The sequence below is a fragment of the Lytechinus variegatus genome, chromosome 5, assembly GCF_018143015.1.
Source record: "Lytechinus variegatus isolate NC3 chromosome 5, Lvar_3.0, whole genome shotgun sequence".
In the NCBI taxonomy this organism is placed as follows: Eukaryota; Metazoa; Echinodermata; class Echinoidea; order Temnopleuroida; family Toxopneustidae; genus Lytechinus; species Lytechinus variegatus.
Genome location: NC_054744.1, coordinates 3,515,152 through 3,541,746, shown reverse-complemented (window position 1 = coordinate 3,541,746; position 26,595 = coordinate 3,515,152). Strand labels below are relative to the sequence as shown.

Genomic DNA, 26,595 nt, shown 5'->3' with positions numbered 1-26,595 from the left:
TATAATGATGTTGAAGAATCATTATCAAAAATTTTATTTAAAATTGAATTTGTACAATATTTTTTCTTTGGTAAGCCTTTTCAATATAATATCCAATATAATCTTACATTTTACCTCATTTGTGACATGTGTTGTGATTCCAATGTAGCGTCCCATAAAGCAAGATATCCGAATTTAGGGAAATTCCCGTATTTTGATTAACAATATTAATAAATCAAATTCTCAACTGAAGAAAGGTCCAGCTAAATTTTGTCAGAAAGAGCAGTTCATGCGCCAGCCTCCAGCTCCAGCAGTAACAAATCAAATCCAGCTAATTTGGAGGATTTTGTCTGCAGACCACGTCAACAATTCACAACTGGATCGCTGAGCTGAGCCGAGGCCGAGCCAAATAATGCCATGGAAAATTAGTGTGACGTGTCCATAACTTTTGCACAGCCGGCAGCCACAGCTCAGGGCGCCCAGGCCAGGCCAGCTTGCGCTGCTGCAGAAGCTCAATTACTTGGGATTCAGTGTCAGTGCTATTTTTTTAATGTCATGTGTCGTCGACAAAGCTCTAGCTCTCCCATATCCTCATGGATGCCATCTCACTGTTGAGAAGGTTTCTTGTCTTGTTAATGTTGGAACTTAATTAAAATTCTAACTAAAAACTAAACTTAAGTAAAGTCAAGACTACAGTAAAGTCAAAATGGGGGATATTGATACACAATTACAAACGAGTGTATTGGAGCTTGTGAAAAGTGATGTTCTTGCAGCAGATCTGAGATGGAGCTTATTTATTGGAGCATTGGACAGCTACCGGCATGACAGTGTTCTGAGGCCGTATCCACCGGGCCCTCATCTACTTACACCAGACGGGGAAAAGGATTTTAGCGCATTGGTAATAAGCCTCAAAATACTTCGGTAAAAAAGATTGATTCAGCAAAGTACCAAGATTGGCACATGCGTAATCTACACGTGGTCCAGTGGAGTGGCTCAAGTATTAATTTAAGTTTGATTTGTTTTTTTAAAGAGTCCAAGGATAATGAATTAGATATTAGTGTTTTACAAATTTATGATGTTAATTTTTAAAATAAGAATGGATATTGCAAGGCTCCACAGTCCCCACTAATTCTTGGTGGCCCGATCAGTCCACAAAAATCATCAATTTTATATTTCTGGTGGCCCACAAAGCAAATATGGTGGCCCTTAAACAGTTGAAAACATTACAATTTATCAAAACTTTGGTAGCCCAACCATGCCACAAAGTGTTGGCTTTTACAGAATTTTGGTGGCCCAACTTTTTTTTTTGGTGGGGGGGTGCTCCAGACCACTGGGCCACTGCTAAGGTCAAGTCTTGGATAATGCCCTGATTTGTAATTTACTCTTGGCTTAATTGAGTTGTGTACATATGATTGATGCAGAATCTTGTCAATGAATGATGTTCAATATTGGTCTGTTTATTTGCCTACTTCTTAAAATGCCATGTCAACTACATCGGCGGATCCAGGGGGGGTGCGCAGGGTGCGCGCGCCCCCCCTAATATTTGAGCGGCGCCGAAGGCGCCGTTCAAAATAAAGAAAATAAAAAAAAAGTAAAAGAAAGAAAAGGCGCCGCTTGAAAAATTAAAAATAAAGGAAAGAAAGGGAAAAGGCGCTGCTTAAAAAAAAATTATACACTGATATAACATTAGCAACAGTAAAGGAAAGACTATCCCCAGCAAAGCGTAATCATATCATCTTCCTTATTTTTTCTTTTAACTACCCTTTTCCCAACAACTTCGCCGGTAGCAGTGCGCTGCCTGCATATAACTGGCGCCAATCAAGAATAATCAGCGCCACCTTAATCTAAATCGGCGCCGGACAAGAATAATCAGCGCTATTTAGTTATAAATCGGCGCCAGTCAAGAAAAATCGGCACTGCCAGTCTTAACCGGCGCCGATCAAGGATAATTAGCGCCACCTAAATCTAAATCGACGCTGGACAAGAACAATCGGCGTCATCTGGTTATAAATCGGCGCCGGTAAAGAAAAATCGGCGCTGCCTGAGTTCTTAACCGGCGCCGATCAAGGATAATCAGCGCCACCTATATCTAAATCGGGGCTGGTCAAGAATAATCAGCACCACCTGGTTAAAAATCGGCGCCAGTCAAGAATAATCGGCGCCCCCTGGTTCTAGATCGGCGCCAGTCGACTATGGATTGCCGCTGCCTGAATCTTACGTAACGTCGGTAAAAATAATCAGTACTACTTGTTTAAATCGGCGCCGGTCAAGACAAATCGGCGCTGCCTTTGTCTTAACCGGCGCCACCTAAATTTAAATCGGCGCCGGTCAAGAATGACCAGCGTCCCCTGATTTCAATAAATAAGCGCCGGTAGAATAATGAAGAAGGGCCTATTGCTAACCAAATCTAGATCGGCGCCGCGGTCAAGAATGATCGTTTTGCCCTCCCCCAATAATTCCGCATGTGCAAAAACAATAAGATGGTAATGTTACACAGAAATCAGCAAACGAGATTGAGCTACACAACTCGTTCTTTATTAAAAATCGTGCTCAAATTATCAGATTGGAACATAAAAATTTTCAGCTCGCGCTTCGCGCTCGCATCATTTCTGTAGCAAAACCCCATACTTTTCATGATTAAATAGGTGAATAGAATGTCCCGTTTTTAGTTCTGAACATCAAAAGAACTCCCGCTTCGATTTGCAATAATCTTTTGTTGGATATAATCTTGTTCTTTATTAAAACGTACATTAAACTGTAATGTTTTCAGATCGAAATATCAAAATTTTAAGCTCGCGCTTCGCGCTCGCATTTTTTTTAGATACCCATCTTAATCATTGGTACCAAGAATGCTTAGAATATCAAGCTTTCTGGTCAGAATATAAGTAAATTTCAGCTTGCCCTCGGCACTCGCATTATCTGTGTAGTGAGAAATGTATCCTCCTCATGAGTTACTACAAACAGTCCTAAACAGGCACCTTTTTCCTGTTTTCAGGTCAGTATACTTTAAAAATTTCAGCTCGCGCTTCGCGCTCGCATTAATTTGTCGGTGAAATATGTGTCTCTATCTCATGAGTCATGTATATCTATATGATATGTGTCATATATATATATATATGCATGTGTGTGTGTGCGTGTGCGTGTTTTGACAGGGTCAGGCATTACCCCTTTTTCTTTTTCAAAATTTTCTTTTATGGCGCCGGTGAAGTGCAAAAATATGTGCGCCGCTCGGCAGTGCGCCCCCCCTTTCGCCAAAAGCTGGATCCGCCTATGAACTATATAGCCTATACGTATACTATAGGCCAAAAAATTAAGATCTGATTGGACCTTGGGGTGTGAAATAAGATAAAGGTTTCATAACCTTATTGCAATTTGCATAGCTATCGGTTAGGGCCCGGGGGTAACAATCATTACCAGTTTCTTATGTGTTGCGCTAGTTTGTTAATTTTTTCTAGCTGCCGTCCATTTCGTGTCTTGATACTAAATTGATATGGCACTGAAAATAAGATAATCTGCAGAATAGTAACTACCAAAGACAAGTGGGCTTTAGCAGACAATATCCCAGAAAGTTTCTCAATTTAATAGGCCTATTCCTTACAACCATAATTAATTTGCTCTGTGAGAAAAGGGCCATTGATCACTTTGATGTCAACCATAATAATAATAATAATAATAACAACGTGCCTCGGAATAGAATATTTCTAGATAGATGGCGCTATATAAACGCCTATTATTATTATTATTATTAACCAAATTAAATTCCCTAGTTGGTATAGATTCAAGTTCATTGTAGAGTTTTGAATAGGATTTGGATAACAGAAATTGTTAACACTATTTTTGTTACTTCTAATCTGGTGTTCTTTCGTAGAAATCTGTTGCTGGGCAGATCCCTAACATGAAGATGTTATCAGAGGGAAGAGGATTGAGTGGTATGCAGCAAGAGGAATGGGACCTTCTAAAGTGGGTCCTGGAACCAAACGTCTTTTCCGTGAAATCAGTAGATGTAGAAAAAAAGGTGAGAATATACTACATGTACCATCATTATTTTCAAAATAAATATTTGAATTAATGCACCAATTAACAAACAGGTTAGCTTTGAAAGCATAATGGGGCAAGACTTCCATATGTCCCCTCCACTAAAATTGAAAAAAAAATATGGAGAAGGTTTATCAAGAATTATCTAACATATATCTAAGAGATTTAAGAAGGAAAAGTCGGATACATACCAAAATATGGCTTTATTCTGTCAAAAATTCCAGTGTGTGTAATTCCCAATGGCATCGGTTTATTTAGTCAGAAAAATAAATACCCAATACTCTTGGAGAGTAGACTAGTCGTAATATCGGTTGATAATTGTTATGAAACCCATGGCTTTCAACAATTCCTGCTAGCTCAGTGAGTAAGGCGACAGACTGGAGATGCTTCGTTCTGCAGCGAGAGGTTCGAATCCAAGTTCCCACCGGAAGTAAGAAGAAAAAAAGAGAAAAACAGAAGGGGGTTTTGGGGAACTATTTTTTTAAATTAGTGGAGGGGACATATGGAAGTCTTTCCCATAATGGTGTCAGTGGCCAGCAACATTGCAAATCTTTTAATATACAATGTATGTAAATTCCATTCAATGTGCAATAGTGCAATTATCTAATGTCATTTTTTTTTTTGGGGGGGGGGACATTTGTAACTTTTGAGCAGTATTATGGACGGATTTGATGGATTGAATGATTGACTTTGTAATATCAAGTTGATAGTATTCAATCAACTAACCCAAATGATATCTGAAACCTATTGCGATTAGGTCGTTTATTTCAAACATCATTAATACTTTGATAAATACAACTGAAATGCGAGGGTTGGTTTAATATTGTTTTAATGATTATCATTTAAAATTTTAATTACTTTTTATCATTATCACTACTATTATTAAAACTATGAATATCATTAGTGTTGTTTTTGTTGTTGTTGTTATTATGATTATCATTATTGTTATTAGTAGTAGCAGTAGTAGTATTAGTAGTAGTAGCAATTTGTAGTGGTAGTGGGAGGAGGATAAATTGATGATCTTGGTAGAGGTCTTCAACTTAAAAAAAAAAGTTTTTTATTTGAGATAATTAAAATAAAGTGTAATAATTCAGTCTCTATAAAACATTGCTTCAGTACCGTGCTATTCAAGATTTGACCGGTGCGGCAAGCTACGAGGTGAAACCAAGCTTTATCTTTGAAGTGGAGTACCATTCTGCTGCAGGTGACAGGTTCAAGACCCTGAGTGAAGAGTACGATGTACTGTATGCCTACCATGGCAGTAGATGGGATAACTTTCATTCCATCACAAGCAATGGCCTTCATGCACATATGAGCAAGGTGAGATAGATACGCTCCTGAAAAGCCTTTGTCACTGGCGTAAATACAAGTGGCAAACCTATTGTTCAGGGGGGGAGGATGATCTATTGTTTCACCCCCCCACTTGAAAAGTATGATGTCACAGATTTACGCAAAAGGCTTTTGTCAAAGTGTCATTACAGGGGCATAGGTACTAGGGTGGTGGCATCTGTTTGACACTCCTCATTTTTCGTTTTTATTTTTTTCTCCTCCATTTTAAATGTGAAAATCATAGGGGTGACTCCCCCTATGGCAGGGTGGAGTTACTGCTGTGATTTTCACATTTTGATTAGAGGAGAAAAAAATGAAAATAAAGAATTAGGAGATGTTTTTAACAGATGGGTATTTACCCCCTCCTATTTAAATGAGTGAAAAAGTGCCCCTTCCTTAGTTCATCGCTTTGCCTTATCAAATTACTCTGGCAGCGACCTTAAACATATTAGGGCTATTCCACGGTTACTCACGTTACATTTGGAGACACCTTGACTCATACTTGGAGCTGTAACTCCATTATTATTGATAGGAACTAAACATCTCCGTATCACAACAAAGTACACAGTCTGACTATCCTTTGTATAAAAACAAAACTTGGGAAATTCTATTATGCTCCTGGCAAATCTTTGGAATGTGTCGGTTACTCACGTTACAGATTTGTCCCAACCTGTGGAATTGCCCATTACATAAATTATTACATTCCATTATAGGTATCCGGTACTTACATTAAAGTATCCCTTATAGTGTTCATTCATGCTGCTTTCTATCAAAAGTGATAGTTTCATTGTCCAGGATCTTTCATGAGAATAACGTGACTCTTCTTGTTTCAGAACACTCTGTATGGTGAGGGCACCTATTTATCCAGTGACCTGGCAGTATCCTTGCCGTACAGCCCAGCGGGAAGGGGCTGGACCCGGAGTCTAATCGGTAGCACTCTGAGCTGTGTTGCTGTATGTGCAATGCTGGATCATCCCGATGTCAAATGCCAGGTCAAAGGTTAGTGAAATGAGAATTATATCTGGTAAAGACTTCATTGAACTATAGCTGTTGAATTATAATTTCTATTAAATTTTGGCTGTTTAGCAGGTTGAAAGAGAACGAAATAAAAGTTTGCTGTTCTGTTCTCCGTAGCACAAAGCTTGGCAATGAATAGCAAATATGAAAGAATACTTCTGATTGGGTTAGGGTTAGGGTGGTCAGTATTTTGAACCAAATGCGCATGTAACATTGATCTTGATTGGTCAGTCAATTTAGTGATTGATTGATGATCTTAGTGTTTGCCGAAGTGGTGTTTCAAACTAGGTTTAAATGTTTAAAGAAAAGTGCAGTGATTGGATCCTCTTTGTCATTTGTTGATTAAATTTACCTTTTCTTTAACAGATACCCAGAGCAATCCGTCCCCTTCAAGATCTCACGCTCCAGACAGTTTAGGCGGAGCTGTGCCTGAGAGATATTACGTAGTGACAAATAGTGAAACAGTCCAAATCAAGTACTTACTCATCTTTGCTGACAAAAAGGTGTCCCAAGGGTAAGTTATGTGGTTTGTATAAGCAAATGGAGCAATGCCTTATCTTCAACAAGTTATCTCAAACAACTAAGAGTATTATAAAGTGCTAATTGAGATGACCCTAATTATTCTCTTTTTTTAGCAGTGTGATGAATCAAACGATTTCCTAAATCATGTAGACCTATTATATAGCAAAAACATTTCTACAAAGCATATTGAATTTTTGGCATTAAAGTTATTTATGCTGATTTATATTTAAGGAAAAATCACACAGATTACATCTACATTCAATATCCTTCGTTTTGATGACCAATCTTGTTTTAATGTTGTTGAGATCTATGAGGTTCTGTACACCAAACTTCTAAATTTAATTTTGAAATTTTCCAATCCTTTCATTATGTTGGTTAGAAAATAAAGCAAATTTTGCCTAATACCTGGTTTATTCAACTTTTATTGGTTAATTTTGCTAGTACAATGTTTTCTTTAATTAATCGATTTGGATTTAATTTTTTTTTTTTGTTGCTTTGCTAGTACAGAAGTCTTCACTATTGGACAAGGACCTAAAATATCTATCTACTGTATCTGCTATGGAATTAATGAATTAGAGAAAATTTCAATTTTTGGGACTCGCCTGATTGACTCGCAATTTTCCTTGAAATTTGTGAATCTGCATTAAATAGAAGGGCTTTGTGTTTTTTTCATTAATTCTTCTTTGATTTTTTCACTTAATTAGGTCATCTACAAGAGTGTCGCATCGTCAGAGATGGATACGAGAACATCTCTTCTCTCTACTCCTAGTTGGATACATTATAGTGCTCGTCTTAGTTAGTTTTGTTAACTCCAGATCGTTTCAAAGTATGTGGCGACGATATGTTAATTCTTGATGAAGGCCTATGTGTATAGCGTGGACCGATTAAAAAAAACCTACAGGCACATTGCACATAGAGATGAAGAGTGGTCATAACAAGTGAAAAAAAAAGAGCTTTTTTTCTGTGGCCCCAGTAGTGACCCTTAGACAAATTGGGTCTTTAACACCAAACTTGGGGCAGTTATTCTCATGGGCACAGGATTTTTTTACTGCAGCTAGGGCCTGTTGCAGGAAGAATTGTTCTAAGTCAGTCTCAAATTAAACTTGACTTTTGAGCAGCACATTTGGGACTAGCATACAACTTGTGTGGTTGTGTTTACACAACTCTTTTGTGACAAATCTATGAGAGTGTTTGATGGTAGGATTTAAACGGATAATTATCCGACAAATATTGCATTATCCAATTCCATAGATACAGCAGTGGTAACATGAATGAAGATAATATAGACGAGTGTGAGCTGTATTGTTGAAGTTAAAGGTAAAAGAAAGTAGTTGCAGAAAATGATTATTTCATGAGAAAGTCTCAAGGTCAATAATCACAATATTATCATAGATCAGTAAATCTGGTACATTAATGTAAATTTATCTTTGTGAAATCATGAAATCTTTGCTCAAACCTGATAATTCTGATGATCACTAACACAGAGAACCATTTGTGGGACAGTGTATCAGTATTGCTTGGAAAAATACCCAACATTTGATGGAATCTAATGCTTATTTTGCTCTTTCCTCAGCAATAACACTTTTTTTTCCAGAGCCATTTGCCACATGATTTTTTATCTATAGATAAAAACACTTGGATGGTAATTTCATTGGATTCTGTTCAAGCTCATATTTAGATTGTTACCATACAACTGGGATTTATCTTTAAGATGGTTAGAGGCTGCAAAAAATGTGTTCTTGAAACCCCTTTTTCTCGATATATTTTTTTCATGCATAGCATAATATGCACAGGAAACGGGGGAGTATGGAGTATAAAGAAAATATTTTGATTAGTTTGACTGTAATTAAAAAAACAACATTGCCCTTTACATCTAAAATACTGTTATAAATTGTGTATATTTAAATATTTCTAGCCTTGCCTTTGTTTGACCTGTACACTGAAATCCTGAATATGTGCCTTTTGTTTTCCCCCACATCATTGCTTTATTTTGAATTCTAATTTGAAGAAAAAGAAAAATCAATGCTTTTTAATAAATTATTTCCTGAAGTCGTTTTCTTTTCCTTTTTGATCCTATCAATTACATGTTAGTGTTTTAGGAATTTTTATTTTTTAGCTTAGTCACATTAAAAAAACCCATTAGTAATTGATAAAATTAGAAATATTCAGTATATACTGAGTGTACAGTATATGATTTTCAAGTTATATGTAACAGTAATTTTATTTTCTCATTTTCAGATGTTTTTTGTGAAATCTATAATTAGTCTTATGATTTTTTTCTTCTTTTCTTTTTCAGTTTTGATTTTTTCATATAATTAGAATTAGGTATGATAATTGTTTTAAACAAAAGCTATTCCAACCAATGTAGATCTTTATATTTAATGTTATTGTTTTTACCTGTTATGATGTTGAGCAGGATTGCAAAATGGCAAGAAATTTTAAAGCACAATATATTATGCTATTTTGATATATGATGGCCTTTTTGATTTCTAAGTCACTATTATATTGTAGAATTAAAAAAAAATGAAAATAGGTAGAAAACATGTGTGCATTTATGAAAAATAAAGCTTTTATATTTCTATGATTGGAAAATACAATATTGTATCTGAATTTAATGCATGCCAGTATAGGGGCAGACTCAGAATATTGTATATTGGGTAACGTATAAAGGGGATTTATTTTTCTTTCTTTTCTTGCATTGCACTTGTTTCAACTCGAAAAATTGATTGCCCAAAACAAATCCGAACCCACATCCCTCAAAGATAGAACATTAGAGGGATGTAATTGACCCAATAAATATCTAAAGAAGAAATGGTAATTTTAGAAAAGATGGAGGCACGTGCCCCCAGATCAGCATCAGTACTGTAATTGTCGACAAATTATTTGCCTGTCAATCTTGCTTTAATATTTCAAGTCTTTTGGGCAGAAGGAAATACATGCAGTTTTTACTGTACGTGTTCAAAATAAAGTGTTGGTGTACACAATAGGAAAAAAGAGAGATGTTCAACTAGTGGACACTATAGACGATTGTATTATCTTGTTAATTAACAATATTTATCAACATTTGGTGATTGTACATGTAGACCAAATTTATGAAGGTGTATTTAAAAAAAGTATATGAAATTTTATGTATTTGAATATTATTTGTCTTCCACTATTTGAAAGAAATACCTGTACTAACAATAAAATGTTTGAAGTTTAGTAGTTGTCTTTCATTTGAAGTTTGCGCATCATTTATATGTGTCGCAAGATGTGAGGATGGATCACTTAACTCACTCTTCCCTCTTTCTTTCGCTCTTCTGTCCACCTCTCTCTTTTCTCGTTTACCCCCCCCCCCTCTCAGTTTCTCCTTCATTCAACTATCTCCCTCTCCCTTTATTCACCCCTTTCTTCTCCACTCCGTCTTCTCTTCTTTCCCCTCCTTTACCCATCTCTGCCCCTCCATATTCATCCCTCCCCCACTCACTCTGCCTCCTCCATCTCTTTCCCTCTACACCTTCCCAATCTCTGCCCCCTCCATCTCTTTTACCTCCCCTCCCCCTCGCCTCCTCTCCGATCTCATTTCCCCCTTCCCTCGTTTAACCCCTCTCTGTACACGTGCCAATCTTTCCTCCCCCTCCTGTCTGACCCCCTTTCAATACCTCACTCTCTTCTTCCATATCTTGGAAAACCTCACACTTCCCCTACATTCTCCCAATTTCGTGTTATAAATCACATTAATTTTTTCTGCATTGCTTCAAAGCATTTCATAATCATTTGTACACCACCATGAGCTAATTGAGCTTAGTAATCATTTCAAAAAATATAAGAAAATGGAGTTTTGACAAAATCTAGAAGATAATGGCAGGTTCCTCATATTTTATGAATAAATTTATTCAAATTATTGCAAAATCATATATAAAAGATGCAACAACAAACTTTCACTCCATATAAACATCAATAAATATATTTACAAATTTTTCACATTGCAGCACAAGCGGAATAATAATGGAAATATTGTAATATTCTGCTTTTACGTGTAAAGACATACAAGTACATGTATGAAGTGCTTAATAATTTGGAGTAACATCGATATAAAGCAGACAACGGATATATTATGAAGACTGATTACCGAATTCTTCCCAAACCCACTGTTACATGCATTGTTTAAGGATTCTTGTTTAAAACCATCACTATGCAGCAACAGAAAAATTTTAAAGTGGTGATCACACATCACTGGTTTAGATAGTGGTTTGCCCCTGAAGTTTGGATGCAGTCAGATCCCTTTTATTACAGAGTTCAGCCAATTTGTTATCAATGAGTTACAACATAGGGCATATTACTTTGTCACGCAAGCACAAATCAAAAGAAATAGCAAAACTTTGTACCCATACAAATTTGCCAACCTCTCTTTTATAAGCTCCGGGGTTTGAATCCCACTATGGCACTTCTTTGATAAAGGCAATGTCCTACATTTGCCACTCTCCACCCAGGTGTAGTAAATGGCTACTGATAGGAAGGAAATTCTTGATTGCAGGAGCGCCTGATCAGGGTAGCCATGCTAAATTCCGGCTAACACTGACTATGCACTGCTTAGAGACATTGGAGTAAAGGAAAAATCCAAGCTGAAAATTATTCACAGAGCAAAATGTTAAAAATATCATCTAAATGCGATAAATGACAGTTATTGAATTTTAAAGCCTCGCAAAATTTTGCAAAAACAGTGACAGGCACATCATCATGGATTTTCATTAGGTGGACTGATGACGTCACATCCCCACTTTTCCTTCTCTTATGTTATTACATGAAATCAAAATTATGTCATATTTTCATGTGTATAATATGTCTCCCTTATAAGTTGCAACAATGATTATCTGTATTAAATCAGTTGTCAATCCAATTTTTTTAGATCGTGGAGGACAAAATTTGAATTACTACTACAGATTTATCTCATAAAATACAATAGAACAAGTGGGGATATGACATGATACATCATCAGTTAGCTCATTGAATACTGATGAAGACATGCATAAAACTGTTCTACCGAAATAATGCAAATTTTCAAAATGTCATAACTTCTTCCTTGTCAGATTTTGATGAAATTTTCAGTGTTCTATTGGTCTGATTTTTTCTCTATCTGTTCAAATTGTATTATTTTTTGCCTGGAGTATCCCTTTAAAGGACAAGTCCACCCCAATGAAAACTTGATTTGAATGAAAAGAGAAAAATTCAACAAGCACAACACTGGAAATTTCATCAAAATCGGATAATAAGAAAGTTATGGCATTTTAAAGTTTCGCTTCATTTCACAAAACAGTTATATACACATTTCGGTCGGTATGCAAATGAGAAACTGATGACATCACTCACTCACTATTTCTTTTGTATTTTATTATTAGAAATATTTTCATTTTCTTGTCATGTGAAATGAAGTGTCATTCCTCCCTGAACATTTGGAATTCCATTATTTAACATTCTGTGCTTAAGGCAAGGAGGTCCTAATCGTCAAATTCATAAAAATTGAAATATTGTATAATTCAAACAATAAAAAAACAAAAGAAATAGTGAGTGAGTGATATCATCGACTCTCTCATTTGGATGTAACTGGCTCATTCATACAACTATTTTGTTAAAATAAGCGAAACTTTGAAATGTCATAACTTTTTTATTTTACATCCGATTGGATGAAATATTCAGCATTGTGCTTGTCTGATTATTCTCTATTGATTCAAATCAACATTTTTCAGAGGTGAACTTGACCTTTAAGTACTATTCAAATGTTGCATATTATAACTATTACTTAATTGGTTAATGGGTTCTTTTCTCCCTTCCAAAGCTCTCGTAATTCCACCTTGAGGTGTAGGTCTCTGAGGGCGGCTTTAGCATCGTCTGGGCAGTGCTTCTCTGCGTCCCTTAGAAGACCTTCTATTCCAAGCTGTATAAACGGATCCTGGTGCTCTGGTGTCCTGGCGACTAGGTTCCGCACTGCCCTGCAGGCTTGTTTCTGTCGGTCAAAATTAAAAAAAATGTGTTGTAAAATCATGAACTAATATATCAATACATTGTATTATACAGCGGTGCTTGAAGTTAGTGAACCCCTCTAGAAAATGAATATATTTAAAGTGTTCAAGTGCTGTCATGTTTTAGATATTTAATTGTGAAGTCAGGTGATAAAATATTACATTCAATTAAGTTTGTATCTCTGGGCTCGCCAATCTTCGTAGAATTGTAGTCTGTATTCACAAATAAGTACATATTGTGGTGAGGTTCAGTAACTTTTGAGCACAACTGTACTAATACAGGTAAACTTGCATCAGTCGAACATTGCTCGAGTCGGGAGCTTTCATTTCATAATTTAATTAGTTTCTGATACATACTTTTTGTTATTTCACATTTTAGACACTAAAACACGCCCACCCCGAAGCCGCATGTTTTGACCTTAAAAAGTTAATATCTTGCTTTAAAATATGGGTGTTTTTAGAGCAAATCTGACTCTTTCATTACTCATCATTGGAAAATCAATATCAGGATGTAGAATGTACCTTCTTTCCCTGGGATGGCTAGAAAATTTTAACAATATTATACTTTGGTAATTGGTATAATAGATGGACTATCCCCTTGATGGTGGCCTATTGTTCCAACTTTACATACTATCAGACAATTACCCACTTAGCACAGGTAGGTAATAGTGATCTGATTAATACCAGGATATCAAAGAGACACTTCCTCTAGCTGGGATGGCTGCATAATGTGTCGCTATAGTAGACAGATTATCCCCTTAAATGTGGTCTATTGTTCCGATTTCACACCCAGAAGAGGTAAATAGTATTCTGATTAATAACAGTTGTCTTCTCTTGTTGAGCCAAAACCCACTTCTTGCACTACAGTGTACTGGTAAACATTATACAGTGTAAAGCATATGGCTTTCACTCCAGCCTCTAAACAAATATATTGTCACGATGCACACTGAATATTCATTCTTTTTTGCACAATCACGAAAATTTACCCGTTTCCGTCGGGCTGCATCAGCTACATGGATAGATGCACACTGTGAAACAATTATTGCATTAGGCAATTTTCATTTCACACATTATCAACAGTGGAAAGGGAATACCCTACATTGCAATCAGTTCTGTTCTTTAACTATTTTCATGTGTGAGCGTGTTCAGATGAAGTTCTTGGAAGCACAGAAATCTGTTTGAATTGGGTAAATTTCAACTAAAAAAGAGCAATATTACATGATTTGCACAATCTGGTCTGAAAATTGCTTCCGCTAGGCAATGATCAGAAATAGTAGATGTCAAGTGTATTCAATAAATACTCAAGTTACAGGGCATAATTATTACAAACAAATCAAACATTTACAAAATATTAAAATATAAATGGAATTCCAAAATACTGAAGATAAATATGAGACACAATAACAGTCATAAAGATAAAATAATCAATTAAATGAAGATCATAAGAGAAAGACAAGAGAAAACAAAAACTAGATTCAAGGTTGTTGTACAATATTACCTGTACTGCTGCTTCATCCTTATGTATTGTCAGGATTTGAACCAGAAGTTTAGCCCCCTCAGCTTCCATTACCGCCAGGCAGTTGGCTGGTTTACGAAGAACTATGGCTGCTACAGCTGCACATCCTGCTTGACATACCTATTGCAACACAAGCAAAAAAATAAATAATAAGATATAGGTCAATACATCCAATGAAAGTGAAGTTCATGAAAATGAAATGAAACAAAAGAGGAAACCCATATTTTATTGTTCAAAATAGATAAAAAAAAAACATTCTGAAAATTAATCTTGCCCAAATGATTATGGAAACGGCAAGCCACTGAACAGCGCCAGACCAACGAGGCTCCATCCCTTAAATGTTGAGCGCGAAACAACGTAGCAGCAACTTCCACTTTTTTACGTCTTTTGGTTTAATCTGTCTGTACATTTGGTGCACAATACATTCACAGCTGTCTGGGAATAACAACTGAAATATTTTTCTTCATCATTCAAAATAAATGAGAGAATACAGAAACAATAAATATACAAACAATGTAAATATATTTTTGACCTTTTTGTCCTCCCATAGTATTAGTCGATACGACTTCAGAATACTTGCCAGCATATTATTGAGCTTTGTCGCAACAGAACTGGATGAGGCCGAACTAGTATCATGAAATGAGAACCAGGCTTACTCCTCACTTACCTGAGGTGCACGTATATATCTTGACATGGCACCCAAGATCGTTGGGATACCTCCAGCATTCACTATAGCAATCTTGACCTCATCATTTCCAGCTATTGCTTTGAGAAGATCAAGGAGTTGTCTTACTACTACCTACAGAACAAATAGAGAATTCATGGAAACGCTAGACATGAAAAATATTGTACCAACGCATACAATAACAGGTAAGCAACTTGCCGTTTTGTAGCCTTTTTGAAAAAAATCTGCAAATTTTGTCAACATAAATTTCTTGATATAGAATCATTGTTTAACAGGAGAGAAAATTTTGTAGATTTTGCAAGCTTAGCTCACTGCAAATTAATCACAAAAACCACACTGCCTACATGTATTTATCAACTTCATGAAGGCATTAGCTTTGATGTGGATGAAATAACCCTAAATAAGCACCACAGCACAAGTCTAAGCCACTTTTCACAGCAGTTTTTATGCAGGAATGAAGTTTGAAGGGTTTTTTTTCTATCAGTTTATATAGAGCAAAGGAGGTGGATAAAGATGTTTTGAAATTCGAAAAATTTTCCATGATAAGCATAAAATTTCAATATTTTCAGGGAAAGACAAACTTTCTACAGGGCCTGTTTTCATATTACAGCAAATACGAAAAATCTAAAAAGGGAACAAAATATATCCCAGGCCAATTAGAGATGCACTGAGGCCAATCAATAGGATAACCTTGGATTGATTTAAGCCTGGCTAAGGTACCCAATCTTACCCACCTGACTAGCTAGATCATCACCCAACACCTTCAAGACCGACTTCAGACCTCCCAGATTGACGATCTCTTGACAGAACTCGTTCCTGACTGACAGACGGCCTAAGGTTGCACTGAGGTCACCTACAGCGGCCTGATCGTGCATACAACCTGCAAGAAGCAATGTCTGGTATTAGGAAACCTGCCTGCCCATGCTCTTGAGATTCATAAAGAAGGATAGATAATATCATGCTTTCATTGTATTTCAAGGTCTTGATGATGGAATTCACAAGTTTTAACTTATGACAAATCAGTCAACTTTATTGGCAATGAGATCAAGATTTTACTAGTAATAGTGTGGAGCTTTTTTTTATGACTTTTTTATGGCAATATCAAAAGCATACATACACTGAGCTGCCAACCTGAAAAAGAACATTTCAGTATTTGAAAGTTGAAAATCAGTATTTCAGTGAGGAAATCAGTAGTTTAAAAAAATACCATAGGACAACACACAAAGCTGAAACTTTAGAAATCAGTATTTTTCTCACTTTTCAGTACTAAATACTGAAATTCAGTACTACTTGGCAGCTCTGCATACATCATGAAAAGTGTCAGAAAGAACTTTGCAACTCCAGTACTTTGTCTGATAATAACATCAGGACACCCTATAGACATATAAGTTTGCAGAATCATGTAAACCCGTATTCCATTTTTTATTATCATGTTCATTTTTTATCTAATCAGTGGACATTGTGTACTCACTCTGCATGACTTCAAGAAGAATCTTCAATGCCCCGCTTTCAACGATAAGCTTAGCATGGTCGTGGGCTTTCCCGAAAGGTACCCTGACATCATCATCGACGACAAGAGCCCGGAAGGTGGCATCGACTTCTCGTACTACCTTCACATCACCCTTCGCATTTCCTAAGACACTGATGAGTGTTTTGATAAGATCCTTCTTCACATATGCTTGCCTGTTCGTCTCATGTTTGATGCAACTAAATCTAATGGCTTTGATAAGGAGGGCAACGCTTGAAGGATGACTATCCCCTTCAGAACTTGCTACAGTCCTCACTGATTCAAGCAGGAAGTCCATGCCAGCTCCTGTCATCAGATCAGGTTGTCCATTGAGCAGAGAGCACAGGCCCTCTAGAGCTCTGCATTGGAACTGTTCATCTGCCTTTGCTAGTCGGCTTTGGGTCAGAAGAAGTAAGGTTGGGAATGCCTCGTTGCCGGCAGCTTGCATGCGATGCGCTAGATCCTTGTCGCACTCTGTCTTGAAAGCTTGAAGATGTGATATGATATCCTCCTGTAGCTCTGCTCCATCACCCCCAGAAGCTATGGTTTTGATCCCTTCTGTCAAGCCATGCAGAGCAACCACTACAGGATGCTTGGTTGGTTCACCAGATTCACCTCCTGTATTAGATGATCAGTGGACGTTACAAGGGTAAAGGCACATTTAGAATTAGATTGATATTCAGTTACGATGTAAATTTCTTTAAATGTACATTTTGTCAAAGTATACCCCTTCATTCCTCTTGACAGAAAATATCTCCATAATAATAAAATGCTTATTCAAAGACATGTGCAGAAATTGTACACGATATAATGCCCACATCTTTTACATATTACAATGGTGTCTCCATTTGCAAAATGTCACTTGCATTCTTCTCTACCAACCTTACTTCTCCTGCAACTTCCAAATTCATTAAAAACACTTTGATTTTGGGCATCATCAGCTTAAATTCGTTAATTATCGAAAATTATCAATTACTCCAAAATGACAATCAAATAAATCATTGTCGCTTTCCACATTTATGAATGAAAAATACGATTTAGAATTAAATAAAAACTCTTAAAAACAGGCAGATTTTGCTGCCCATGGATGACCTACATACCAACGTGAGCTTCTTTGATGATGTTAGCAAGGTTAATACCCTGAGACTCAAACTGTTGAACAGCATCAGCTACCGCCTCTTCTGCACCAAGCTCAAAGTCTTCCATGTTCTCCTTCACAACGGCATCAAAGGTTTCCTGGGTTATCCGTTTGGAAGCCATGACTCAAAACAACAACAAAACTGTGTCCAGATACACTGTAGTAGCAATCAAAGTGACAAATGATAAAAAGAAGTGATATGATAAGAAAAGATAAACAAATTGTTTCTTTAAGTAGAATGTCCATGGCAGTCCTGTCTGCATCACATAGCTTTCTTTTTTTTTTATACTTTAATACGACTGAATGTTTTGTGTAACTATCATTAAACTTCTGATCTTCTTTCAAACCTGCACAAAATTTTATGCAGAAGACAAAAATAGGAAATGCTTATTTCTTCTAATGAAAAGTTCATGGTTCGTCCATTCATTTTCAATGAGAACTTAAAATCATGAAAGAGAATACCTTATATATGGCTATGCTAACTTGCCCTAGTTCAAGCCTTGCGTGCAAGTGAAAACTGAAAACTTATTGCCAAATAAAGACCATTTTTTTTTCATGTTTGTAGGGGGTTCATTTTTTGACTATTTTACTTTTTACACAAATAAATGGAATGCTTCTGGCTGTCTTGCCTGCATTAAGCAATTTAATATAGCAGGAGTTCTGAATTAGAATTATTTACAAAAACACCATTCATGTGATAAGTTCATTGACCCTAAATGACCTTTGACCTTGATCATGTGACGTTGGACTCATGCAAAACAATCACTGATACTTGATTACTGTTTCATGAATTACGTCTATACACTTTCAAAGTTCAAATGATGGCAATACAACTACCCCTAACATGGCCAAAGTTCATTGACTCTAAATGATTTTTGACCTTGGTCATGCACCTGAGACTTGAACAGGAGGTTCAGTGATACTTGATTACTCTTATCTTAAGTCTAAGTTTCATGAACTCCTGAACGAGATCCATATGCTTTCAAAGTTATAATGATAATTCTACAAATACTCCTAACATGACCAGTGTATTGACCGTAAATATGACCTTTGTTGACCTTGAAACCACAAAGGATGTTTTGTAATACTTAATTGCTTTTATGTCCAAGTTGCATATACTAGATAAATACATTTTCAAAGTTATGATAATTTTATACAACTATATTTTTTTTGTGTAGAGGTCTAATTGGTCTAATATGGTAGATCTTTATTTTATGCAGCTTTATCATTAGATAAATATCATGAAAAAATTTGTATGGTAACGCTCAGCATAAAAATAAAATAAAACACGATACAAAACTGAGACGTTGCTAAACATGCTAAATCCTTTCCTTATATTTAATTTATTTTCTTTATCATGATTATCTTAGCTGAGATTGATGTCAATCAATGAAAATTGTTGAATTGGTGTTAAGGTGATGAATGAAAGAAAAAAAATCTGCCAGTAAAAAAATAACTAATTGAATCAAAATTATCAGGCCTATAGCTTATGAATCCATCACAATCATTACAAATAAAGTTAAAATGTACCTATGACAGACAGGGTTGTGGAAAGTCCATACGAAAAGGGCATCGTAGGGTAGGCCATGTGTCATGTTAAAGCAATGATGTCTCGACTCCTCAACTTTGAAATGTTCATTATATATATATCTTTTTTATATTATTGAAGCTTATGTTATATAAACTTCCAAAAAGATATCAACTCTAAACATATGTGATCATTGTCATTTTAGCATAGTGATGTAAATAGTATTTTCCCCCGTTCAATTGATTTCATTTATTTTTCTGTTATTGCAATGCTACATATACTTTACCCACTTGACATGTTTGCAGCAAGTTTTATATTTTGATGGCCATGCAAATCTATGTTTATATTCTAAACAATCACATTTGTATTTCTTGCGTTATATCTGATGAATAAAATAAATAAATTTGATTTTTCACACGCAGCCTCTCACATTTTCTTTTTAGTCTCATACAATCAGACACGTTGCATTTTGTTTACTCCATTCAAACCCCATTTTTACATCAACAAATAACATTTAAATCATAACTTGCAAAATTATCACTTAAGATTGGTATTTTATAAAAAATCAGAAAATTGAAAGTGATAAAACGCTGAAATTACTTAGTTACTTCAATTTTAATTTTCCGACAAGGGTCTCTTTCGTTGGAATATCAATGAAAGGTGTCCTTAAAAGGGCACAGTGTTGTAAATAGGGGAAATAATGAAAATTTAGATTTTATCGAGGTATGTTTGTGAATCTTCAATTTTTGTTCTCCTTGCATCTCATAAAGTAAGCTCCATACGGTACATCATTTCTACTATCGGTAATATGCAACAAATTATTTGATCTCCATTAATTGAAATAAATGATTTTATGAAAAGTCGTCATTTTGAAATAAAAAGTTCAGGTGACGATGAAGACTAAATATTTTTCCGATAATATCATTAATATCTATATCAAACGATGTCCCAGACTTGGAAGACAAGATTGCCTTCGTGAAACGGAAAGCGCTGATTTGTCGCCAATCTATCTATCTCGAAAGAATGGTCCTACTCCTAGCAGGGTGACCAGACGTCCCGTATTTCACAGGATTGTCCCATATTTTGCTTCTTTGTCCCGGCATCCCGACAAACCCTTCCCGGGACGCCTATTTGTCCCGTATTTCAGAATTATTGAACAAAATTATTCATCAAAATAACCAACAGACAGATGACGAAGCAGAGACAACAATAAAATCAATAAATAAACTTATGCAAGTTCTATCGGAGCAGATTCTCTCCACCGGCACCAAACATGCCAAAATAATTAAAAAATCGGCAGGAAATATGTATAATGATATTATGGGTTCTCAGATTACTGATTTGGAGATGTGATCGGAGGAACAAGTTCTTGAGTTTTCATAAACTAGATCTAGTTGTTTCAGCTTTCGTTTTGAGTGTTGTTGTGGTATGATGCCGCGATGTTTCATCTAATTTTTAAGTAAAAAAAAATCACTTTGAAATTTTATTCATTACTATAACTTTTTTTTAGTTTTAAAAATATATTTGAAAAAACACCAAATATCATTAGGATTTTTTGTTAGATGGTTGGATTTTTTTGTTTGTTTGAAGTCTGAACTGTTTTCCTCTTTCTTTCTTTTCTATCCTTCTTTCTTCACCCTGTACACTTCCTGCTTGCCTATTTTTGTTCCATCTATCTTTATTTCCCATTTGTCTTTCCTGATCCTTTCTCTCTCTCTCTCTGTTCATTTTTTCTTTCTTTCCTCCTTTTTCTTATCTGTCTTTATCAAATTTCCTTTTTTTATTTCCTTCTTTCTTTCTTTAACTTTTTTCTCCCCCTCCCTTCCTCTACTTTTTCTTTTAATTCTTTCTCTTCTTCCATTGTTTTTATTCCCTCCTCACTTGATTCTTTCTCCCTCTTTCCTCCTTTCTTTAACTCTTTATTTCATTTTTTCTCTTTATTCTTTCCCTTTTTCTTTCTTTTCCTAGCCCCTTAATACCTTCCTTCCTTCCCTCCTCACTGTTTTCCTTATTTATTTGTTTCTTTCTGTCTGTCAAAGAATGAAGGAAGCATTTTTCTTTTTTGGCTTCATTTTTTCTTTCCTCCTCCTTTTTCTTACTTTTTTTTCTTTCCTTTATTTTGTCTTTCACACATGTATTCTTCTTCCATTCCTTTCTTTTTCTTTCTGTATTCAATTCAAAGAATGACAGAAACCTTTTTTGCTCTTTTATTCATTCTTTCATCCTTTATTCTAACTTTCTTTTATTCTTAAAAAAAAAATTTTCCTTCATTTTCCCCTAATTTTTTCATTCTTTCTTCTCAATTCATCCCTTTTCTTTCTCTCCTTCATTCTTTCGTTCACCCTCCATTCCAATTCTTTATAATGTTTCACAGGTGTACTGTGTAGCCTTCTTGTTTATTAGGTGGTCTGTCTATGACAGATCACCTCTTAATTTCGTCAGAATTTTCCTATCCAGGTGTTTTACGGATTTTTCTTGTCGCCAAGTTATCTCAAAATGGACTTGCTCAATTTCGTTGAATTTCATGTCATCTATAGGATCTGTCATGGACACGTGCAGTGAAGCTTTTCAAGGTCATCACGTCATGATGACGTCATCTAGGCGCCATTTTGTAAAATCACATTATCAATCATATCTCCATTATCAATTATCAAAAATCAATCAAATTTACATCACATCAACTTCAGGTCAAGGGTCATCAGGTCATGTCATCAGAGGTCACCTGGAGGTCACGACGCGCGCGTACGCGCGCGTCAAAATTTAAAAATGCTCAAAATCCCTTTTTGACCAAACGAGAGTACGTTTTAGGTCATTCTAAGCATTTCAAAAATTTGCGCGCGCGCACGCATGCGTGCGCGTTTCCGCGCGTAACACCTTAACGCAACGCAGAAACACCGTTTTTTTACATCATTGCATTGATAATAAAATTCTGAACAATTCGATACCTTGATCAACCTTCTACGACCATTAATGACGAAATTAACACCCGTTAAAGTCTGCAGCACGTGTGCGCGCGAGCTCTCATTATAGGCCATATATGGGCAAAAACATGCCTATTGAAAATTCACTGTAGCTCTTTAAATAGTCCGTTGACCCCCATTTTTTTTTCATATATCGATAGAGTATGAGTTGTAGATTTGATTTCATGTCATCAATGTCCCTAAATTATATCGTGACGTCATCAAAATGGCGCCTAAACTAAAAATTTCATTTTTTCAAAAATGACGTCATCAAATTTATGCAAATTTGGTTGTAACTTCTCGAATATAGATCGTTTTTCGCCCAGATTTCGATATTTTGTAGTTTAGAATGTAATCTTTCTCCTTAGTTAACATAAATATTCGTTTTGAGAAACGCATCATTGCGTAAAACAGCGATGAAAAGAGGCATGTCATTTTTCCTCATTTTGCGTGTAATCTCTATGGGACATGACTTTTTCTCAAAACCAGATTCGACATTCCTCTATTTCGTGAGCCATATCTCCATTTTTCTTGTCAGTTTTCCTTAAACTTTTAGTATGTTGTAGCTGAGATTCTAAGCTTTCGGAAGTGTGCCCTTTATTTTTTGATCAGATGCCGGGATCATGCCCGTATTTCACTTGCAAAATTGGACTTGTAATTCTCAAAATTGCTTACGTGTATTCTCTATGGGGAATATCGTGGCTTTGACTGCTTTCTAAAGGGCGCGGGTTCGAGTCCTGGGGTGAACAAGATGATTTTTTTTTTCAGTTTTTTTTTTCTTTTTGCCACTTCTTACATGATCCTTTATGATATTTAAAAGGTATAAATGTTTAAATTTAGCAAGATAAAACAGATTATAATTGATTTTTTTCATATCACATGTGTTTTGCGTGTAATCTGTATGGGACATGACTTTTTCTCAAAACTAGATTCGACATTCCTCTATTTCGTGAGCCATATCTCCATTGTTTCTTGTCAGTTTTCCCTGAGCTTTTAGTATGTTGTAGCCGAGATTCTAAGCTTTCGAAAATGTGCTCTTCATTTTTGATCAGATGCCGGGATCATGCTCGTATTTCGCTTGCAAAATTGGAATTCTCAAAATTGCTTACGTGTATTCTCTATGGGGAATATCGTGGCTCAATGGATAACGCATTTGAATCGCTTTCACAGGGGCGCAGGTTCGAGTCCTGTGGTAAACAAGATTTTTTTTTCATTTTTTTTCTTTTTACCACCTCGTCCATGATCCTTCGTGATAATTTAATGGTATTAAATTTAAAATTTCGCAAGATAAAACAGATTATAATTACTTTGTTTCATATCACATGTATTGTCATACATGAAAGAGACCCTTTTAACAGTGCTTTATCATCTCCCGTCTTTCACAAGTATTCCATCCATAATGAATATTCCGTCGTCATCATGAAGATCATATTGATCTGCATGAATATATGTCTGTCTATCTACCTACTCTGTATATGTATCTGTCTATCTCTCTGTCTAATATAACATATTTATCTGTTTAGATATGTATATCTATCTATCGTTCTATATATCCATCAATCTATCTGCCTGTCTCTATCTATCTTTCCATATGTATGTCTGTCTGGCTATCTATCTATATCAATCTATTTGTCTCTATCTATCTATCTATTTATCTATCTATATGTCTGTCTGTCTATCTATGTTTTATTAATATAACCACCTATCATTTATCTCTCAATCGATCACTTGATCCATCCATCGCTCCATCCACCACTCCATCCATCTATATATATAATCATCTATCTTGTATGTATCTGATTGAAGCTGTATGTTTGACGATTGTCATCATCACATCAATAATCACATTTAGCAATGGTCAAAACTTATTCTTAGGATGTCTACGATCAAGATTATCAATGATATCTAAATGATTTATTTCATACATCAGCCTAGACCAAAAGCTTCGGTCTCTGTTTTGTTGGTTGTTCAGCTGAACTTCGTTGGCTTCACTCACCAAATACAGAGACCGAAGTTCTAGCGCGATCTGGACAGGGGACTCAATGGCCCTATGTTTATGTACTTAAGATCGGATAAAACGGGGAAGTGAATATGCGCGACAGCCGAGGTAAGTCACTGTTTTTGGTCCTTTTAACTTCATTTTTCTCCTTTTTTTGGCAATTGATGCCAAGAGGGAATATTAATTTGCACTCTGGTCACTATAATTTTCGAAATTTTTATTCATTAAAGACAAAAATTGAAAAGCCCCGACGGGGGGATTTTGCATTGCAAGTCCCCTAAAGGTGGCTGCATGATAGTGAGCCGTCTGTGTACGAGGAGTAATAAAAAAAAAATGTTAAAAAACTCCTCGAAACAGACTGCTGCCAGCTGTCTAACATCAGCCGACACTGAATGACAAATCATGACAGACCACCTAATTCGTCCGCATGACGAATTAAATTCTAGTGATCTTTCTTGTCGATTGTCCCGTATTTCATTTTGTGAAATCTGGTCACCCTGACTCCTAGACCCGTTCCTACGTATTGCTCATCTCATCGTGCAACAGGCCCCAGCCCACTTTGCATGCGGGAACTCCCTGGGTTAAAAAGATGGGCAACACGAAAGACGGTCGCGACCATGGAATGGAAAGACCCTTTCGTGCACTGCACTCGGAGCTCGGTCGCCGTGGAGCTGGAGTGAGTGGGTACGTTACCGGGAAGGCCCAGTCAGCGGTTCGGCGGGTAGCAACGGCAGGCAAAGCACAGGCCAGGCGGGCGCCCTGTCCCAGCGCGCTAAGCTAAGCGAGCTACGCTTCGCGAGCTCGGACATCTCAAGCAATAATATACAATTGATGAGTAAAAATGAATGAGGATTTGCAAAGCAACTTAAACATGTATTAATAGATCAAACATGAACACTTATTTTTCAGCAAATCAAGGATTATTTTACCGATTACTCTCTACAACCTTCTGCTGGTATTGTAAGACTTCACGAAATGTATCGTAGAGGGCGTCAACATTTTGGAGCAGGCGTCCTGTTTTGCCCTATTTTTGTGATATATAGGCCTATTTTTAATAAATGAAATCTTTATTCAGATTTCTGTTTCCTTTTTATTCTAAGAATAAACGTAGGGATTGCATGTTATTTTGTCTTCACGCAATTCTATAAACACGCCATGTGAAGCCATTATAACACTGGTATATCTTCTCTATCTAAATAACTTTCCCGGATCCATAACTTTTCTTATATATATCTTCTTCTTCTTCTTAGATTGGTTTGAGTGGCGATTAGTCATATTTGACTATTGTCGCCATTTACTCTATTAATAAAAAATCTCACTTCTCACATAATAAAATTATTACCAATACATATGTGAAATATTTTTCATGTGCATCCTTCTAATATGAAAAAGGGATAATTATGGTATAGTTTGCCGTATCTGGCGGAACTCTAATCAAAATGGCATGTAAACAATTCTTTACCAAAAACAAACCGCTAGCTTCAGCTCAGTTCCAACTAGTTGCGCTTGCCCTGTCCTTTCAAGATGCAATCATACCGGTCAGCACGGTACATTGTGCCGATTTTTCGGACGTAAATGCCTAGGTCACCCATGCACTAGACGAGGGGGCGCTAGTGTACCTGTGCTTACAGATGGGTTAAACATTAAAATAATTTGTTTCTTTTTTAAAAAAACAACATCAAAAAGGCGAAAACACTTGTGGGCTTTGTTAGTTATATGTGCAGAACATATTGTATATATTATATCATACATTATTACTATTTTTTCTTTTCACATTAGACTTGTACAATCATATACTTTCATATTTCTTAATAAACAATACAATATAAAAAATAGAACATCACTCCTTACTGAAACGTTTCGTTCTTGAAACGAAACGTAAAAGTGCTTTCTGTATCCCTGGATCATCTTTTTTTAAATACTCCATTATTTGTCCGGGCTGTGATTCATTCAAATCTACAAGGAGCATTGATCTTTCAATTATATATTTTGGACAATGTAAATTAAAGATAATGTCTGACAGTTTCTACCTCACGACATGTATCACAAAACCCTGTTTGATGGATCCCTAATCTATGTAGATCTTGGTTAAGACCAGCGACTCCAAAACGGAGACGATGGAGTACAGTTTCCTGTCTCCCTAGATTACATTTATATGTGGGTAACACTGATGGTTGCAACTCTTTCAGTGCTGAGTTAGTTTTATTCCATCTTTCTTGCCAAACTATCTTACAACTTTTTGAAATAAGTTGCATAATAATATATATATCTGTTTAACTTTTAAAAAATTGTTATGGTATACACACAGAGCCTACATCACACGCAAAAATGTATTTGAAATTCAGGGGGTCTTTTTGTATTCATGGGTTATGAAAATATTT

At 36.0% G+C, this 26,595-nt stretch overlaps 2 protein-coding genes across 2 annotated transcripts; one reads left to right on the top strand and one right to left on the bottom strand.

Annotated features, from left to right (window-relative positions):
• Positions 1 to 400: 400 nt before the first annotated feature.
• LOC121415087 (protein mono-ADP-ribosyltransferase PARP16-like) lies at positions 401 to 7,759 on the top strand. The gene is made up of 6 exons (XM_041608171.1): positions 401 to 877; positions 3,848 to 3,994; positions 5,131 to 5,334; positions 6,177 to 6,342; positions 6,727 to 6,874; positions 7,587 to 7,759. The coding sequence occupies exons 1-6, from the start codon at positions 686 to 688 to the stop codon at positions 7,735 to 7,737; spliced, it is 1,008 nt and encodes a 335-aa protein (XP_041464105.1). The 5' UTR covers positions 401 to 685; the 3' UTR covers positions 7,738 to 7,759.
• A 4,217-nt stretch (positions 7,760 to 11,976) lies between these two features.
• Positions 11,977 to 25,191, bottom strand: LOC121415086 (armadillo repeat-containing protein 6-like). The gene is made up of 8 exons (XM_041608170.1): positions 25,144 to 25,191; positions 17,690 to 17,884; positions 16,554 to 17,207; positions 15,817 to 15,962; positions 15,065 to 15,196; positions 14,380 to 14,517; positions 12,622 to 12,865; positions 11,977 to 12,034 (listed from the first exon to the last, which is right to left on the bottom strand). Exons 2-7 carry the CDS (start codon positions 17,847 to 17,849, stop codon positions 12,662 to 12,664), a joined length of 1,434 nt encoding a protein of 477 aa, XP_041464104.1. The 5' UTR covers positions 17,850 to 17,884; positions 25,144 to 25,191; the 3' UTR covers positions 11,977 to 12,034; positions 12,622 to 12,661.
• Positions 25,192 to 26,595: the final 1,404 nt, after the last annotated feature.